The sequence below is a fragment of the Phacochoerus africanus genome, chromosome 15, assembly GCF_016906955.1.
Source record: "Phacochoerus africanus isolate WHEZ1 chromosome 15, ROS_Pafr_v1, whole genome shotgun sequence".
NCBI lineage: Eukaryota > Metazoa > Chordata > Mammalia > Artiodactyla > Suidae > Phacochoerus > Phacochoerus africanus.
The window spans coordinates 104,994,753-105,015,323 of NC_062558.1; the positions used below are offsets into that span (position 1 = coordinate 104,994,753).

At 36.0% G+C, this 20,571-nt stretch overlaps 1 protein-coding gene across 2 annotated transcripts in view; it reads left to right on the forward strand.

The window, feature by feature from the left end:
- Nucleotides 1–20,571, forward strand: part of EXOC6 (exocyst complex component 6) — a 229,115-nt gene that overhangs the window by 40,897 nt on the left and 167,647 nt on the right. For both annotated transcript variants that reach the window (XM_047759791.1, XM_047759790.1), the window contains exons 2-5: nucleotides 12,597–12,768; nucleotides 14,021–14,068; nucleotides 14,159–14,249; nucleotides 17,193–17,238. In XM_047759791.1, coding sequence (XP_047615747.1) covers nucleotides 12,597–12,768; nucleotides 14,021–14,068; nucleotides 14,159–14,249; nucleotides 17,193–17,238 — 357 coding nt within the window. The remainder of the gene's footprint in view (nucleotides 1–12,596; nucleotides 12,769–14,020; nucleotides 14,069–14,158; nucleotides 14,250–17,192; nucleotides 17,239–20,571) is intronic.

Genomic DNA, 20,571 nt, shown 5'->3' on the forward strand with positions numbered 1-20,571 from the left:
AACTCCTTATTGGTTGCATAATTTGCAGATATTTTCTCTTAGTTCATAGGTTGTCTTTTTGCTTTATTGATGATTTCCTTTGCTGTGCAGAAGCTTTTAAGTTTGATTAGGTCCCATTTGTTTATTTTTGCTTTTATTTCTTCTGCACTGAGAGACTAAGAAAATACTGCCTTTTTTTTTTTTTTTGGTCCTTTTAGGGCCGCACCTGTGGCATATAGAAATTCCCAAGCTAGGGTTGAATCAGAAATGTAGCCACTGGCTTACACCACAGCCACAGCATTGCAAGATCTGAGCCCCGTCTGTGACCTACACCACAGCTCACAGCAATGTTGGATCCTTAACCCACTGAATGAAGCCAGGGATTGAACCTGCGTCCTGGATGCAAGTCAGATTCGTTTCCGCTGAGCCACGATGGGAATTCCAATATTGCTGTGATTTAAGTCTAAGAATGCTTTGCCTTATGTTCTCTTCTTCTAGGAGTCTTATGGTGTCATCTTATAGTTAGGTCCTTATAAACTATTTTGAGCTTATTTTTGTATATGGTGTGAGGGAGTGTTCTAATTTCATTGATTTACATGTAGCTGCCCAGCTTTTCCAAGACCACTTGCTGAAGAGTCTGTCTTTTTTTATTGTATATTTTTATCTCCTTTATTTTAGGTTAATTGACTGTAGGTGTGTGGGTTTATTTCTAGGCTGTATTCTGTTCCATTGATCTATATGTCTGTTTTTGTTGTTCTTCTATTTTTAACCATTATATTAAAGCAATAGCTATCAGAAAAACAGATTCAAAAAAGGAACTAATCTTATTTTTATTTCATAATATTTGTTAATCAGGTAGAGTGAGATTCACACTGTATTTTGATACAATAGAAAAGTAGTATTTCTAGAGGTTATTTTTTGGCAAAGAGTGCCCTCTAGTGAACCTTTTCTGTTTATTAAGATTGGTAGTAAAGATTTTGTATCCTCATAGCACTTGTGAATTGAGTATAGAAATAGAAGATACCTTCAATTTCTCAAGGAATTTAGAAGATTAAAACATACACTAAGTAATTGAAGAGTGAATTTGATATGTTATACAAATAAATAAAAGATAGTGTGCAAAAGATCTGGGAACATTCTGGGCAATGGGAGAGTTATTCAATATAGGTATTGATAAAAGTATCTTGAAGGAACTATCTTGAGCATAATCTTGAAAGAAGTTTAATATCGAGGCACACTGTGGAAGAGAAGTGCCCTGGAGGTAGAAAAAGAAGTTAAGGACAGTGCCAAAAAGGATTGGGGCCAAAAGGAAAAAAGAAATAACAGAAAAAGGAATTATTCTGGAAAAGATTTAAATTTCATTCTATTTTAAAAATTTTATGCAAATGACCAAACATTTAGTTATTGTGCTTGGAAAACTTTCTCAGAGATTCAGAAAGGATTCCGTTGGGAAGTTGTGGCTTGGGGTCTTTCACATGGTTGCAGTCAGATAGATACTGGTTGCTAAGTGGGCTAAAATCAGCTGAAGGCTCATCTAGACTAGATAGCCACAATGGCTCATTCGAATTGCTGGCAATTGATATTGCCGTCATTTGGGGTGACCACATATGACCTCTTCAGCATATCATTTTTGGGATTATCAGATTTTTTACATGATGGGATGATTTCCTCCAGAGTGAGTATCTAAAGGCATCTATATAGAAGTTCCATGGCTTTTTTCTAGCTTCTGAAGTCACAAATTAATACTTATGTTATGTTTCATTGGTTGAAGTAGTCACAAGCCTACCCTAAATCAAAGGAAGGGGATATTGACTGCACTTATCTATGGAAGGTATATCAAAGAATTTTGGACCTATGTTATTAATCTTCATTTATTTTCCCACCTCCTTGAAGAGTAAGGCTCACTGCAGATAAATCTTAATGATTTAGGGACCACCTCTCCTCTTTATTAAAATTGCCTGTGCATATGCCTGTTTTCTGTGCTTGATTTTCAGTTTCTCTTGTACATGGTTGCTACTTAATGAATATTGTTGGAAAGAATTCTCCTTTCTCTTTATCCTGCTATTAATGCTTTGGAGCCATTTCACTTATTATTTACTCCTGGATTACAAAGTATCAGGGAAAGCTGTAATTCATTTTTTTTTGTTTGTTTGTTTGTTTGTTTTTGCTATTTCTTGGGCCGCTCCCGCAGCATATGGAGGTTCCCAGGCTAGGGGTCGAGACGGAGCTGTAGCCCTTGGCCTACACCAGAGCCACAGCAACGCGGGATCCGAGCCGCGTCTGCAACCTACACCACAGCTCATGGCAACACTGGATCGTTAACCCACTGAGCAAGGGCAGGGACCGAACCCGCAACCTCATGGTTCCTAGTCGGATTCGTTAACCACTGCGCTACGACGGGAACTCCTGTAATTAATTTTTAATATATTTGATGAAATGATTGGAAAAAAATGTTAGGAATACTAACATTTAACATGATACCTTATACTGTTTCATTCTTGCTGTTCCAAATTGCTAAGTAACTATAGTAGAAATTTTTTCTTTTAATTTTCAAGATTGAGTGGTATTTTGAAGCAGTCCTTTTTTGTGTTTAAGATAGGGAGATGATGTCTTTGGTATTTGTTGTTTAAAAGAAAACAATTCCAAATCATGTGACTTGATGTAAAAAAGGGGCTTTTCTCCCAAATGTTAACTCATTTGCCATCTTTGAATATTTTAGCCCATTGTTTCTCACATGAATATTACTGAAATTTTGAACACCTTAAATGCACCTTTTTTTTTTTTTTAATGCCTTTTAGGACTGCTCCTGTGGCGTATGGAAGTTCCCAGGGTAGGGGTTGAATTGGAGCTGTAGCTGCCAACCTACACCACAGCCACAGCAGCAGAAGCACGGGATCCAAGACGTATCTGTGACCTACACCACGGCTCCACAGCAGTACTGCATCCCCAACCTGCTGGGTGAGGTCAGGAATCAAACCCGCATCTTCATGGATACTAGTTGGATTCGTTTCCACTGCACCGCAACGGGAGCTCCCTTAAATGTATCTAAAGGCTGCTGAAGACAGTGCAGTGTTTCAAGTTGCGTTTCTGACTCTAGCTGCAGGCTTTCAAGTGGATTATAAACTGGTGTTTAGGAGACTGTTTCACTGAAAAATTAGATTAAATTTCCTGTTTCCGATAGCCTAGGATATAGAAGCCAACTGGTCACTTAGGTAGGAAGAGACAGAATATGTCAGTGTAGCTTCTCCTAATTCCAGGATCCATACAGGGAGCCCAGAGACCTGCTGATGACTTAATCTGGACGAAGCAGAGTCCTCCAGTGTGTAACTGTCCTTTTATATTTGGGGGTTACATATATCCTGTTCTGAAGGAACTTAAGGTAGCAATTCATGTGCTTCTGCTTAAGGAAAATTTTTCAAATCTTGGCTTTAAGTTATCTGCCATATAACTAATTTATTGTATGACCGATTTGCTGAATTTACCAAATTTACTGATATCCCCCAAACTTTTTTTTTTTTTGTCTTTTTTGCCATTTCTTGGGCCACTCCCGAGGCAAAAGAAGGTTCCCAGGCTAGGGGTCGAATCGGAGCTATAGCCACCGGCCTACGCCAGAGCCACAGCAACGCGGGACCTGAGCCGTGTCTGCGACCTACACCACAGCTCATGGCAACGCTGGATCCTTAACCCACTGAGCAAGGCTAGAGATCAAACCCACAACCTGTTGGTTCCTAGTCGGATTTGTTAACCACTGCACCACAATGGGAGCTCCCCCAAACTGTTTTTTAAAACTATTTTTGGGGTTCCTGTTGTGGTGTAATGGGTTAAGAACCTAACATAGTGTCTAGACGTGAGGATGTGGGTTAAAGATCTGGCATTGCCACAAGCTGCAGCATAGGTCGCAGACATGGCTCAGATCCGATGTGGCTGTGGCTGTGGCTGTGGCTGTGGCAGAGACAGGCAGCTGCAGCTCTGATTTGATCCTTAGCGAAGGAACTTCCATAAGCCTCAATATGCAGCTGTGAAAAGGAAGACAAACAAACAAAAACTATTTTTGAGTTTGATAGCGAGTAATTTATGTTGGAATAGGATGGTTTTAATAGCTTTTGAAAATTTTGGGATTAGGTTTTGAAAAGTTTGGGCTTAATACAATGCAAACTATTACATTCCGGATGGATAAGCAATGAGGTCCTGCTGTATAGCACTGGAATTACATTCAGTCACTTGTGATAAACTATGATAGAGGATAATATGAGGAAAAGAATGTATATATATGACTGGATCACTTTTCTGTACAGCTGAAATTGACTCAACATTGTAAATCAACTATAATTTAAAAAATTTATTTATTTATTTATTTATTTATTTATTTTTTAGGGCTGCACCCATGGCACATGGAGGTTCCCAGGCTAGGGGTCAAATTGGAGCTATTGCTGCTGGCCTACACCACAGCTGCAGCAACACAGGATCTGAGCCTCGTCTGTGACCTGCCACAGCTCATGGCATCACCAGATCCTTAAACCACTGAATGAGGCCAGGGATCAAACCCTCAACCTCATGGTTTCTAGTTGGATTCATATCCGCTGTGCCATGATGGGAACTCCAAATTAAAAAAAATTTTAAAAGAAAAGTTTTGATCAGCTTTTCTATATTATGTTTAGCATTGTCTTCATAGTGGCATTTTTAGGAATGTTTAATTTGTCAAAAGGGTAGTTAATTGTCATAAATATAGTATTCAGAAAAACATTTTATAGTTAGTGACTAAAATTTCAGTACTAATCAGCTGATTGGTACTTAGAACATGAAAAGTGTTTAATGTAAGTGTTAAATTGCTGAAAAAGTATCATAAATAATCTTGCTAATATAAAATATCAAATCTTAAAGAGATGGGAGTTCCCATGACTTGGCGGTAGGTAACAAACCTGACTTAGTATCCATGAGGATGCAGGTTTGATCCTGGGCCTTCCTCAGTGGCTTAATGATCCAGCATTGCATGAGCTGCAGCTGCAGCTCCGATTCGACCCCTAGCCTGGGAACTCCCATATGCTGCAGGTATGGCCCTAAAAAGAAAAAAACAATCATGAATACAAATTACTAGAAATATAAAATTAAGATTAATATGCTAGAAATTAAGCTTGATATGCTATTTAAAACACTGATGAAAGAAATAGTAAAAATTCCTATGGACTGGTATAATAGAATGCTCAAAGGAATGAGAAAGTAATTTTTTATTACTAGAAATACAGAATTAAGGCAAATGTCATTTGAAGAACTGGTAAAAAATATGGTTAATGTTTGAAAAAGTAGAAAATGACATTAAAAGGCATACACAGAGTTCCCGTCGTGGCGCAGTGGTTAACGAATCCAACTAGGAACCATGAGGTTGCAGGTTCGATCCCTGCCCTTGCTCAGTGGGTTAACGATCCGGCTTTGCCGTGAGGTGTGGTGTAGGTAGGTTGCAGACGTGGCTCGGATCCCGCGTTGCTGTGGCTCTGGCATAGGCTGGCAGCTACAGCTCCGATTAGACCCCTAGCCTGGGAAACTCCATATGCTGCTGGAGTGGCCCTAGAAATGGCAAAAAGACAAAAAAAAAAAAAAAAAAGAAAAAAAGGCATACACTGGAAGTGAGAAGTAGTGCTTAGAATTATTTTACTAAAAGTTAAATCATTTCTCAGGAAACTAATAGATTTTATTTTCTTCACAGTTACATGGATTTTTTTTTTAAATGAAAGAAAAGGATACCAAAGATAGTAGAAGGATATTAAATAAATGCTTTTTGACAAAAAAGTACTCTAATATGTTGCCGGTAATAAGAAGAGAGTTCTTTTTCACATATCTTGTGACTGTTGTTTGTTTTACGTCAGAAAGATGTTTTCCTAAAAAAAATTGGTAAATTGTTTATCTTTTTAACAGAATGTAGCAGCTGTCCAAAAAATCAAAGTAGCCTGAGGGCCTCCATTAAAACATTTGATTTAATGACACAAGCATTTAAGTTTCAAAGAATCAGTTCCATTTTAAATGAAATCTTAGTTTTCTTATGTTTAATTACCACTAGGTGGAGCTCTATGCAAACAAGTCCAGATGGCATTTCTGAAAGATGTAGTTATTTAAATTCCATAAGCCTGATATACATCAGATGATCAAATACTGTGTGATAACTCATATTTCCACACTTTGCTTTGGTGTGGAAGATTAGATCTAATGAAGATAGAAAATGTGTGTTTAAATTTTTTTAGCTATGCTTTTAAGACATATACATTGTTTTTATGCATTCCTAGTTGCTAAATTAAAATATGTAAATAAAACTAAGATAGCATAATCCATCTTTGTTTTCTGTTCACAAAGTTTTAAAGTCATATCTTCTTTTAAAATTGATTTTGCATTTGCATTTTTGTCTGGTTAGCATTGCATTTTGCCAGGAGTAAGATTTTTGTTTTGCTAAGGCTTTGTGATGACTGAATTCATTTATTGAAGTCAGTATCTGTATATGGAGCACTTAAGTACAATCCTAGTGGATGTGGGTAGTGGAAAATTTTTTGACTTTCTAATGTTCACTTTTTCTTGTTTTGTCATATCTGTGTGTATTTAGAGGAACTTGATTAGTCTCACTAGTAGGTATTATTAAATTCTGGGGACATTTTGAAGGAAGAAAAACTTATTTTCATTAAGATTGTGTATTGCTTGAAAATTTAGGACAATAATGTGCATGGCACATTAATTAGTTGGACGATTGTTAACCAATTTAAGATTCAAAGAATGAGTAGTACTGAATGGTATTTCCTTTCTTTAGGTCAAAATCTCATGGAATAATGATTATCTTTCAAAGACATAAAAAGGAAAAAGAAAAATGGATTTTTCATAGTCTCTTCAGCTGAGGTCAGACGAGTACAGGGCCTTCAGTTTTCTCTACTTCATTCTTTGTTCCTTCTTATTTTCTTGCGTTTGTAATTTAATTCTGCCTAACAATTAGCTATGCCTCAGTTCTCATCTCCTTTTTCTGTTCATTGGATGATTTCACCTGATGGGTGCAACAGTGCACATCAGGGATTCCCTACTGAGTCATTCTCAATTGTTGATCTTCAAAGGTGATCTGGTTAGTTGCTATGCTGGTAACTCCTCTGCATTCTCATGCTGCTTATCACCATTTCTGGTTGGAGAGTCTATCTAACATAATGGTTAGGAGCACTGACTTTGGAGTCAGTAGACCTGGGATTAAATCTCGGTTCCCTTACTGTGTGACTTTGGGCCTAAAGTCTTAATCTTCCCAAACTACATTTGTAAATTGGGATGCAAACAGTGTCTATGTCATAAAACTAGAGTGAATATTAATGAGGTATTGAATGTAGATCACTTAATAGTAAGTATTTGGTTCTGTGGTACTGTTTTGGTCATCTTTATCACATTAAGCCATCAGCAGCAGAGTATGATGCCTCTTTAGTCTATTTAGTTTCTAGGGAATTGTTGACAAAGGGTGCACATCTTCCCTGCTTCTCTCTATATTCCACACCATCCACCTTTTTTCCAAATTATCTCTGTAATTAAGTGTGGGTCCCATCAGAGAAAGATTGATAATTCCTGCTTATGCATACAGTGTCAAAAAATTCTTGGGATAAGAATTACTTTTCCTTTTTTCCTTTATCCTTTTTCTTATACATATCTACCCTTTATCACTTTCTGCCTCTCTCTATTCACTTATCTATTTGTTATTGATTTTATTAGCAAATTTTTAGACTAGTTATTTTTGATATTACTTTTCATCAGAGTGGATAGAGGGGTCATTCAACCGCATGTGATTAATGTCTTTTTCAGTGCTTGTGTCTGGATTTTAGATTTGTGATGCATTTATTAAATTGAAGAAGTCAGAATTGTGTACTTTCTTGAGTTCTTTTTAGAGTTCTAGAACATTCTATCTTTTGATGAATTTTGGACTCTGGCATTTGCCTGATCCTTCAGTATGCGCTTTAATATAATTTATTCCTTTGACTTGGAACGTTTCTTTATCTTGACATCATTTCTGTGTATTCTGTTTAGAATGATCTCATTGATATGGATTGTGGTTGACAAGTGGTTATATCAGCTTGGAGTGCAGCTTGTACTCGTGTCTGGAATGGCAAATGGTTACCAAGGGTCAGGAGAGACTAAGACTTACTAATAGGAAGATCAAGACCTACTCTTCTTTCTCATTCACAGTACTAATTCTTTGATTTTATTTTTAACATTAAATAATTCTGATAATTATTTTTCTCTACACTAATAACATCATTAGGAAAAGAAGTGTTCACTTGCTATAATAGTTGCACTGCTATTATATGTATTAATATATAAGGTATAATACATACATTATATCCATTTATAAATAGATATAGATGCTGTAATAGATGCACTGGCAGTGTCATGAATTGCTATAAAAGTATGTTTTTACAACTCTGGAGAGTAAATTCAAATGACACTAAAGGATGGACTTTAAGAACTTTCTAAAATAAAATAGACCTCTGGGAAATAACTTGTTTTTCTTCTTTCTGTTTATTTATATTTTATTGTTATTTTTAAAAGAGATAACAGTATTGTCTTTGCATTGACGAAAGGAATCAAACCCTCCTTTGGAGGAACATTGTAGTAGGGCAGTCCTAAAATACCTCTTGCTAGTTTTTTGTTACAGTGATGCAACTGTAATAGACAAAAAAAGAGCCAGTTCTTTTGGTATTTTCTGTTTACTACCTGGTACTTTAAGAGCCAGATAAATATCAAAGTTTTATTAAAATATGTAAAAATATCTTAGAAATGCATATATACTACTTGAAGAAATATAATACTAATTTCAGTTCGGAAATAGAAATTTGTTTATCACACCAAGGTCGATAAGATAACCTTTCTCTTGCATGTGGATTTTTGTTTGATATAATGTTTGTTTAAGAGATCTTGTTAGCTATATGTAGTGTAGGAAAAACACTTAAGTGGAAATTATAGTACTGCTCCAGTCATTCATTAACTAGGCTACATTGAGCAAGTCATTTATCATTTCTCTGCCTGTTTCCTCATTTGTGATAATTTCTCTGATGTGGTAAGAAATTAAAACCTTAGATATAAAAAATACAAAAGGCCCTTTACAATTGCCAGGTATTAATGGTAGTCAGCTCCTTCAGCATGAGTGCTTGAGTGTTAGTCATATTTGATATTTGCAGCCAGTATTTAATTTATTCAGCAGATGAGTCACTCATTTAACAAGGATTTAGTTGTCTCTTATGCTCATACTATGATAATAGCTAGTGTATATTGAGCACTTACTATGTGTCGGTTGTTGTGCTAAGAGTTTTTCAAATGTTTACTAAATCCTCATAACACTTCGATGTAGGTACTTTTTAAAATCCTATTTTATTGTTGAGAGAATTCAGATATAGAGAAGTTGGGTGGCTTACCTGAGGTTGAACAACTAGTAAGTCTCCTTTCTGATTCCATCTATCCATCTATCAGGGTTTTTTTGCGGGAGGATGGGGGCAGATGAAAAAACAGAGTTACTTATTCTTAAACCCATCTCTCTTACAAAGGCTGACCCTTGCTTCTATGGCTTGACTTGGCTAGATGTTGCTCCACTAAACTACTTCTGCCCTTCATTTATTTTCTTTTCATCTATCAGTTATTTATTGAGCATCTGCTATGTGATCGGCTCTATTTTAGGGTTGCGTATACAACAGGGAACAAAACGGACAAAAACTGTCTGCCCTTCTGCAACTTTCCAGTAGGCAAAGTTGAAAAATAAATAAAAGTGTGAAATAGAGAGTATATTCAATAGTGGTAAGGGTGATGCAGTGACAAAGTATACTTTATTTAAGGAAATTAAAAAGGAGAAAAAAATAAAGCAGGAAAGAGAATTGTGTGTGTGTGTCTGTGTGTCTGTGTATGTTTATAATGTGGATATTATAGCCAGAAAGAACTTCATCAAGAAGGGGATAAACGACCTAAAGGATATGAGAGAGGCAGCCATGTGTGAGAAATGTGATCCAGGTAGAGGAAACAGCATGTGCAGAACGTAGGACAGGAATGTGCCTGGTGTGTTTCAGGAACCACAAGGAGGCCAGTGTTCCCGGCATGGAATGAGTAAAGTGTTAGGAAGTGAGGTCACTGTGATAACATGGGGCAGAATTACGTAGGGCTTTATGGGCTGTTGTAAGAGAAATACGGTTTTGAGCCGAAGAGAGACATAGGCTCTGATTTATATTTTAGTGGGATCATTCTGTCTACTGTGTTCAAAACAGACTGAAGGGAAACAAGGGTGGGATCAGGGAAACTCTCTAGGAATAAGCGGCAGGACACATGGGTGTCTTAGTCCAGGGTGGTAACAGGAGGTGGTGAGATGTGGTTGGATTGCTTTGGTGGGAAGAGTGGGAGAAAGAGGATAGTCAGGGATGATTTCAAGGTTTTTTTGCCTGAACAACTAGAAGAATGGAGTTCACTAAGATGAAGGAAGTCTGTGCGAGAACTAGGGTTGGGGAAAGAAGATAGGACTTCATTTTGGACATATTTGAAATGCTTATCAGATATCCAGTCAGAGAGATGGCATGAGTTTGAAGTTTGAGGAAGAGACCAGGGCTAGAAACAAAAACTTGAGAGGTGTTAGAGTGTTTATGGAATTTAAAGCCCCAAGTCTAGATGAGATCGAGAGATGGGTATAGGTAGAAAAGAGAAGATATCCAAGATCAGAGATTAGTTCTAGCCCAGCTTTTAAACGCCTAAGTTCCTTTTTTTGGGTCTTTTTTTAGGGTCTCACCTGCAGCACATGGAAGTTCCCAGGCTAGGGGATGAATCAGCTACAACTGCCGGCCTATGCCACAGCCACAGCAATGCCAGATCTAAGCTGTGTCTGCAACCTATACCACAGCTCACGGCAATGCCAGGTCCCTGACCCACTGAGCGAGGCCAGGGATTGAACCTGCATTCTCATGGATACTAGTCGGATTCATTTCCGCTGCACCACAAAGGGAATTCCAAGGCCTAAGTTCTTAATGATTGCTACCTTATATTACTATCTTTAGTGTTATGATAGGTATTCTTCCCTCAAGAAGCTTACAGTTTATGTGTAAAAATATAATATATGACATATACTTGAAAAATTTAAGTTACAATGTGAAGTAATGTAATTTTATTGTATATTTTATTTATAATTTGTCAGAGGGAGTAGAAAGGACTATATGTTTACCTTTTCTATAGTTGAAAAGATTACTTGGTATGGAGATTACTGAGAAAGTCCTGCTGAAAGAAATGGAACTTGAATTGAACCTCAAACAATGGGCAACAGATGGGGAGTCACATTTTTGGAGGGCCCCAAGGCTAGCTTCAGGTTCAGTAATTCACTAGGAGGACTCACAGAATTTACCAAAGTTGTTATACTCACAGTTACTGTTTGCTACAGCAAAAAGATACAGATTAAAATTAACAAGAGATGGCATGTGAGGCAGGGTCTAGGGGAGTCCCACTGGGGAGCTTCCAGTTGTCCCTTCCCAGTGGAGTCCGTGTGGGTAGCAATGATATGTGGCAACACTCATGGAGTATTACTAACCAGGGAGGCTCTCCTAAGCCATGATGTCCAGAGTTTTTACCAGAGGTTTGTCCCCTTGATGCCACTAAGTGGTTTGAGTTGCTCATCCAAATCTTCAGGCCCTCCAAAGCTGTTACCGTGTGGCTTGATGGCTCCACCTACTGTAAATCACATTATAAGTCACATTGTTAGCTTTGACTGTTTGGCGTTGCTCAAGACACCCAAGTAAAAAAGGCATCTGTCATGCAAAACATTCCAAAGGCTAGCCTCCCAGGAGTTGGGGGCAAGGGCCAAACCTTTCTTTGGGCAAGGTTAATCCTTTACTGCATGGTGGGTGGAAAAGTCGCTCAGTGTAGAGACAGCATGAGCTGAGATACTGGAGGAGTGCAAATGCCGTGTTTATAGAGAACATTGTGGTGACTGCAGTATGGCCTTATACTTGAGATTATGAACTCTGCAGCCAGACTACTGGGATTCATATCCTGGCTGTTGTGACGTTTATGACAGTTACATAATTTTAATCTTTCTGTAAATTAGTAAGGGTAGTAATAATTCATACATTATAGACTTATTGTCAAGATTAAAGAGTTAATACATAAAACACTCAGAATATGTCCTGAGGAGTTCCCTGGTATCCTAGTGATTAAGGACCTGGCATTGTCACTGCTGTGGTGTGGGTTCTGTCCGTGGCCTGGGGACTTCTGCATGTGGTAGGCATGGTCAAAAAAAGAGAAAAGACTATGCCCTGATGCATAGTAAATGCTGTAGAAACCAGGAGTTTGTTTATGCATTCCTTAATTATTCACTTAGTGATTCTTTTTTTGAGTACTTGTAAATTGAAGACTCATCTCCTGAGTCTCAGACCTTTATTTCCAGATCCCTAGTGATGTGTCTAGAAGGCTTATGGCTCTTTAAATATTAACATGTTCAAAAAGAAATTAAGTATTTTCCACCCAAATTATTTCTACTCATGTCAGTGCTATCATTCTAGCTTATTCAGAGATTTTTTGTAAAGATTTGGCTTAATAAAGAGTAAATTTTGGTGAACTGGGAAGTTAATGTTAGCTTTCTTTTTGTATATATACAGGTCTGTGTATGATGACCAACCAAATGCACACAAGAAGTTTATGGAAAAGTTGGATGCTTGTATCCGTAATCATGACAAGGAAATTGAGAAGATGTGTAATTTTCATCATCAGGGTTTTGTAGATGCTATTACAGAACTTCTTAAAGTAAGGACTGATGCAGAAAAACTGAAGGTAAGAAATACCTTTTTACCTTTCTCTCATTAAATTACTCAAGTATTAATTTATAGTGCATATTTACAAACATTATTAAGTGTGCTAACTTCAAGAAGTGAATTCGTGTATATATTTGGGAATGCTCTGTTAACACAGTTGTCATGCTAATGACAGAAGTAATCTCTCTTTTCTTTGTAAAGCAAGTAATGCATTGACTCAACAGGATTTCTTTCCATGCAGGGGAATGAATTAAAAAAGTTCACACAGTGAAAGTCCTCATGTCATCAGGGTTCTAAAGTAACAATTAGTGCAGTATTGATAAAAAAGTTATCTTCTGAAAATTTAAAAAAACTTACTGTATGTAATTGTGTTCTCAAAATTATTTAATAATAGTGAAACTTTAAATTTTTTTCTTTATTTAATAGCAGCATATAATATTCTTAAAGTTGGTCTACATTTTCTTCCACATAGCAAAAACATTTATTGAATGAGACCTAGATTTGTTTTGTCAGAATACAAAATACTTAGTTATAAGAATTGTCCTATTTCTCTTTCTTTACATTTGGAGAGCTTAGCAGCAGAACGACCCTGGTTCACCAAAGGTTATGATTAGAAAACCATTATATAAAGGATATTCAGATAACAAGAGACCAAATACAGCATCAATGAGGTCACTGAGCATCTTTGTTCAGAAATTAATGAGATTTTTAATAAACCAGAATGTGCTTCCTTACTATGATGACCTAATGAGTCACTTAATATGTGGGAAAATTTGAGGTTGAGCTTTGCCTGCACCTGCAGCATTAAAATGTTGCTGTGGATTGAGATTTCCGTGTTTGATGTTAATCAACCACCCAGTGTTTGCATTCAGCAAAGTATGAATGTTTAATTACCATAAAATGCAATCACCATTTCCTACAGACAATGAATGGCACATAGACCTCATTGAAGTTATCAAAAAGGGACCAGTGGTCAATTGGGTCAGTGATTTGAATTGTTTGACAGACTTAGAGAAGCAAGTAAAGTTCAAAAATCTAGATTAAATTTGAGAAGTTTGCCACAGAATCTGTTAAAAAGAACTGTCATAAGTAATTGAAGTTAACAAAAGCCCTTTTCAATCAAAAGTTCAAGTTCAAGCTGTAGAGTTAATTTGAATTTGCATTTCTTTGTTCTAAGTTTCTCATGAAGCATGATCTGATTACAAGGGTGAGCAGTTACATCAGGGCAGTTTTATGCATATTTGTCTAACTAAGGTGAAATTATTTTTAAGGTGCAAGTTACTGATACCAACCGAAGATTTCAAGATGCTGGAAAGGAGGTGAGAAAATGATACCTTTTTTTGTGCATTCAATATGTGGATACAATTTAACTGTTCATTTTAAAATATGGATGTTTCTTCTTTTTAAAGGTCATTGTCCAAACAGAAGATATTATTCGATGTAGAATTCAGCAGAGGAATATTACAACTGTAGTAGAAAAATTACAGTTATGCCTTCCAGGTGAGTTTAACTTGTCTGTAATGTAACATTCAGCCTGGCTGAATTGTAATTTAATGATAGCAGTTTAATAATAATGAGATGGTCATTATTCATTATGGTAGTTACAGATTACTTGGTGATTGTCTCCCTAAATCCCATGGTTTTCTTTCCTATCTACTTTATTCCCTGAATTTTCATGGCTTTCTTTATCATAAGGCCCCTATTTGATGATCTTACGTCAGCCCCCTAGAACAAACTCTGCCTTTCCATCTCTTTCTGCCTAGTTTGTCCTTTGTCCCTCCCCACTCCTCCATTTTTTTCCTCTCAGAATACTTTCCCATGGGGAAAGTATCTTTTCATTACGTTTTTTTCTCCTTTTCTAATTTGCCTGATTTTTTCACATCTAGTTTTCCATTGTTTTCTTTTTACCACTTAAGCAGGTTGGTTTTGCTTTGCTCAGAATTTCATTTTGCTGGTAAGATAACATCCAAAATACTAGATCTTCTCCCTTTTTTGGTTTTGCCTTTCCTCCTATATTTTGGAAAGACTGACTTTTTAGGTTTCTGAGTTTTTGATCTCTATTAGGGCTCAGATATTGCTGGGACATCAAATAAATTCTGAAGAAACTGAGTATTTTCCTTACCTGCGTGTACCCTGTTCAAATAAAAGGAAGTAGGTTTATGACATCTTTTCCTTGATGTAGTAAGGTAAATCCATTTCAGTGTCTCATTTTTAAACTTACTTTTTTTAATGGAAGGAATCTGAACCTCCATATCTGGAAGGAATAGAATAAGGTGCTTCGTATGACATTTATATAATATAAATTTAGCTTAGGCTACAAGTTACATAAACTGTTAGCAGATTATATTACCCAAAATAATTATTTTCTGACTTAGGATAAAACTTTTCTTTTTTGTTTTAGAGTCACTGAAATTTTGCTTATCTTAATTTCTGATGGGCCAGGAATATTTGCACACTGACTTTGAATAAATAAAATACCTGCTTATTATGTTAGGTTTAAGGGTTGAGAAATCTATTTCCTTATAGTAATGCTTAATAATACCTCTTTGCCTCCATAAGATACACTGAAATAGCCATGAAGACAGTCTCTTAGCTTGAATGCTTTGTCCCTGAATGGTAGTAAGTCTAGAAAATTGGGTACAAATGGAAATGAGAAAGAGTAAACTCAGCTTATTCAACTCTAGTGGGCTCTTTGAAATAGAAAAATAAGGGAAGTAGAGGTTAGATTTTTGTTACTGCTGCTGGGTTTGCTCTCAAGGCTGGACAGGAAATCTGAGTTCATGTAGGCATTGTGTTCTTGATAGCCACATCCCAAACCACCTCTTTTCCTCCATATTTCCATCTGTTTATCCACTCATACATACTTTTTTGTGTCAGGCATTATGGTCGGTATTAGAAATATGAAGTTGAAAATGACATAGTCCAAACTCTGAAGGATCATGTAATCTTATGTGAATAAAGACAAGTAAGCCATTACTGTAAAATTGCCTAACTCCTCCTTAGATTGGGGGAGTATGAGAGGATATAAGAAGTCAAAGAGTAAACAGTGCATTTTCCTGGTACATTAGTTAATTGATTATTTTTGAGGAAAGCATTATTTTTATATGAAAACAATATGGAAATAATACAAGGTAGATGTGAAGTTTACGTGAATTGTTGAGGTAAAACAGGAGACTTCAAAGAAAGTTTATACTTGTAGCAGCAGTTTTACACTCTTTTCCTAGGTTATGTATTCACATTAATGTTTCGGTTGGAAAATGTGAGAAATACTGCATTGCAATAAAGGGACTTTGATCGAGATATACATAGGGTCTGCAGAGTTAGGGCTGGTTCATTGTAGCCATCATTGCAGCTTTTATGGTTTTTCACACAAGTAAACAATATTTTTTGTGAACTTGAAGACCCCTGGGGAGTAGCTGTAAGACTATAAAAAATCTGGAAAAAAATGTGTATATCTCTCTGGTCTAGGAAAATATCAGCTAGCTTGAGTTAACAGTAATGTACCTACTTTATACTTTGAAATTCTACTAAGTATGAATGGCAGTCTACATTGTTACATTAAAATCTTTTTTGGTGGCAGTGTTTTTCTTGCTGAAGTTTATAAAAAATTTATTGAATAATTGCCTTTGATGGAAATGATAAAACAAATAAGGATACTTTTTTAATATTTATTATGCCTTTAATATAATTTACTCCCTGCTGTAATCTTTTCTGATTTTTTTCTCTGTGGGTTTGGTTTAAAATTTTGTTTGTTTGCTTTTTAGGGCCCCACCTGTGGCATATGAAGTTCCCAGGTTAGGAGTCGAATCTGAGCTGCAGCTGCTGGCCTATGCCACAGCCAAAAAATCGTGGTATCCAAACCATGTCTGTGAACTGTACCACAACTCACAGCAACCTAGGATCCTTAACCCACTGAGGGAGGACAGGGATCAAACCTACATCCTCATGGACACTAGTCGGATTCATTTCCACTGAGCCACAATAGGAACTCCCTTAAATTTTGTTTAGTGAGCTATATATAACAGCTATTTTATTGGGCATATTGAATTAAAATCAATTAATCTCACTGTTACTCAGCTTTCTCAAATAACTAAAGTCTAGACTTCTGATTCCACTGCAGGGAAGAAATATCAGTAAGTTTCTGATTAAGATAATTGTAACTTATCTGTCTTTGATGTCTCAGTTACAGGTGTCAGCATGTGTAAGTGTTCCTGGTTCAATATTATGTATTTATATACAATATAATGTTCAATATATGTAGAGATTAAAATGTTTTCATTTACTTGAAGTATAACATTTTATTTGAAAATATAAGCCATAAATCAAAGAATAGAGAAAATTACTGAATTTATATGATATATTCTTCTTTGCTTTAATTATTTTTATCTCCCCCAATTTTTTTTTAATTTTGAAAGCTAAAATAAGTTATATGTTTTAATGCAGTGCTGGAAATGTACAGTAAGCTAAAAGAGCAGATGAGTGCAAAAAGGTGAGTTGTTTTCTCTAATTGTTTTTAATAAGAGTTTTGCTTTCCATGTTTATTCTTTGTTAATGTGATTTGCCATTCAGGATCATTCAATAAAGCAATTCTCAGTCATTTATTTTGGATCTTTGTCCTTTATAATTGGTTTCAAAGATTGGTAATATTGGTGAAGGACAAATAGACAACTGAACAGGAGTGAAAAAAAATGCTCATTAACTTAAGAACTTATTAACATTGCAAACAATCAAAGGCTAAGTGTGTATTATGTGAAAGCAAGGCGTGGGTAGTTACATTTTGACAATCTGGGCTAGTGTAGTTCATGTTCTGTTTTATAATACACATGAATATATGACAAATGAAAAATAATTTAAAGTAGTTTGTGGATTGCCATAGATGTAATGATGTAACAATGTTTAAATGTTTTAAACATGAACAATTTTAAATTATATAGAAAGATCAGAATGAGACATGCTTGAAATAGGAAAATAAGCATTTCTTCTTTATTAATAACTAGTTATTACAACACATTATATGCAAATCTATACTCAAGAGATTTGTGTATGTCCTGCTTCGTAGTGCTTTACATTGAATTTTATTAGGTTTTTACCAATTGGTAATAATTAGTAGAATGATTTCGTTCCTTCATAATACATGATCCATAAACTATTCTGAAAGACTCTTTTATTTTATGTACATATTATCAATATATTATTTTTTATCTGTCACAGTTGTATACCCTTGTATTTTAAGTTAAATAGTTCTGTGTGTTTGTTGGAAAAAAAAAAAGCAGCAACAGACATCACCTTCTCTACTTGCCATTCATCATTCCTCCTTCCTAGGGGCAAAAACTTAACTTTTTAGAGAAATTATTTTGCTATTTACATTTATGTCTTTAAATAATTAACTTTTACTATTGCTTCACTATTTTCAGGTTTGGGGCATTATGTATTTCTTCAGTAACATGATATAATATTTATATCTAAATTTCCCCATTTGTCCTCCAAATTTCTTATATCTTCTTTTCCTCCCTGAAACATTGGTTGGTATATATATCCCTGTAATTTAGAACAGTCTTTCTGCTTTTTTTGTTTCCTCCCTGAAACATTGGTTGGTATGTGTGTGTGTGTGTGTATATATATATATATATATATATATATATATATATATATATATATCCATCCCTGTAATTTAGAACAATCTTTCTGCTTTTTTTTGTTTTTTCATGAAAGAATCCAGTTTAATGGTTTTGTAGACCAGGACATTTTGGATTTGTTTAATTATTTTCTCATGATTAGATTCAGATTAAATGTTTTAGCAAGAGTACAACATAAATGGTATTGTGTCCCTCTTATTGTATGATATCAGAAGGCACATGCTATCAGATTATCTCTAGGTTATCCTGAATTTGATCCTTTGGTTAAGGGGATTAATGTCAGATCTCTTATGAAAAGGTATATTTTTCTTCTTGCAATTAATGAGTAATTGATGGGAGGTGATGTTTTGAGTTCTGTTTTTTAACCTTTCACCTAGTGGTTTTAGGATTCTTAATTTAATCAGTTGTTATATTGGGGTTACAAAATGCTGATTTTTGTAATCCTATTGATCCTTTAACATTTATTAGCTGGCTTTTTAATGTAAAGAACTTTTCCTCTTTTTTTTCAGCTTTTTTTATTTTTTCCTAATTACCATTGTGAACTGACAGATTTTTAATTTTTTTAAATAGCTGAACTTGTGGCAAATGGAAGTTCCAGGGCCAGGGCTTGAATCCAAGCCACTGCTGTGACCCACACCACAGTGTGGCAGTGCTGGATCCTTTAACCAACTGTGCTTGGCTGAGAATTGAACCCTCACCTCTGCAGCAACTGGAGCCACTGCAGTCGGATTCTTAACCCACTGTACCATGGTGGGAACTCTGACTTACAGATTTTTAAAAAAATAAATGTTTTAACTTATGGTTATTATTTTTGATGTACGAATTGTCCCCAGTTTGGCTAGGGGGAACCCTTTAAGCTGCTTCCTGTGTCCTCATTTGTCTTTGAGTGCTTTCTTGCTTATCTTACAATAAATAAGATGTTCCAGGCTCATGTTGTACTTTTCTTGCCCTAGATCTGGAAATAGCCATCCTCCAAAATACAACTTCTTTTAGTGAATAATGGTATTTAGAAGCTATGATCTTCATGCTAGGTGGGCTTTTTTTTTTTTTTTTTTTGGCTGCTCCACAGCATTTGGAGCTCCCAGGCCAGGGATTAGATCCAAGTCATAATTGTGACCCAAGCTGCAGCTGCAGCCAGGGATGAAACCTGCGTCCTGGTGCTGAAGAGATGCCTCCTATCCTGTTGGACCACAGTGGGAACTCCTAGGTGGGCTTATTACAACACACACTTTCATGCTCTCCACCTTCAGGGTTTGCCATTGAGAAGTTTGAGGTCATTCTGATTTATTATCCTTGATTTGTGACCCATGTTTTCTCTTTTAGAATCTTCTGTTTGTCGTCTGTGATCTGTAATTTCCTGGTGTGTGTTTTATTATTTTTTCTTTTCTTTTTTTAAATTACTCAATAAATTTTATTACATTTACAGTTGTACAGTGATCATCACAACCCAATTTTGTAGCATTTCCACCCAAACCCCCAGTGCATCCCCCTACCCCACAACCTGTCTCATTTGGAAACCATAAGTTTTTCAAAGTCTGTGAGTCACTATCTGTTTTGCAAAGTTCATTGTGTCCTTTTTTTAGATTCTACGTGTAAGTGATAGCATATGATGTTGGTGTCTCACTGTCTGACTGACTTCACTTAGGATGATCATTTTTAGGTCCATCCATGTTGCTTTAAATGCCATTATTCCATTCCTTTTTATGGCTGAGTAATATTCCATTGTGTATATGTACCCAATCTTCTTTATCCACTCCTCTGTTGATGGACATTTAGGTAGTTTCCATGTCTTGGCTATTGTATAGAGTGCTGCAATGAACATCGGAGTACCTGTATCTTTCTCAGTCATGGTTTTCTCTGGATAGATGCCCAGGAGTGGGGTTGTTGGATCAAATGGTAGTTCTACGTTTAGTTTTCTGAGGCATCTCCATACTGTTTTCCACAGTGGTTGCACCAATTTACATTCCCACCAACAATGTAATTCTCCACATCCTCTCCAGCATTTATTGTTTGTAGACTTTTTGATGATGGCCATTCTGGCTGGTGTAAGGTGGTACCTCATCATGGTTTTGATTTGCATTTCTCTAATAATGAGTGATGTTGAACATCTGTTCATGTGTTTTTTGGCCATTTGTATATCTTTGAAGAATTGTCTGTTTAGATCTTCTGCCCATTTTTCAATGGGG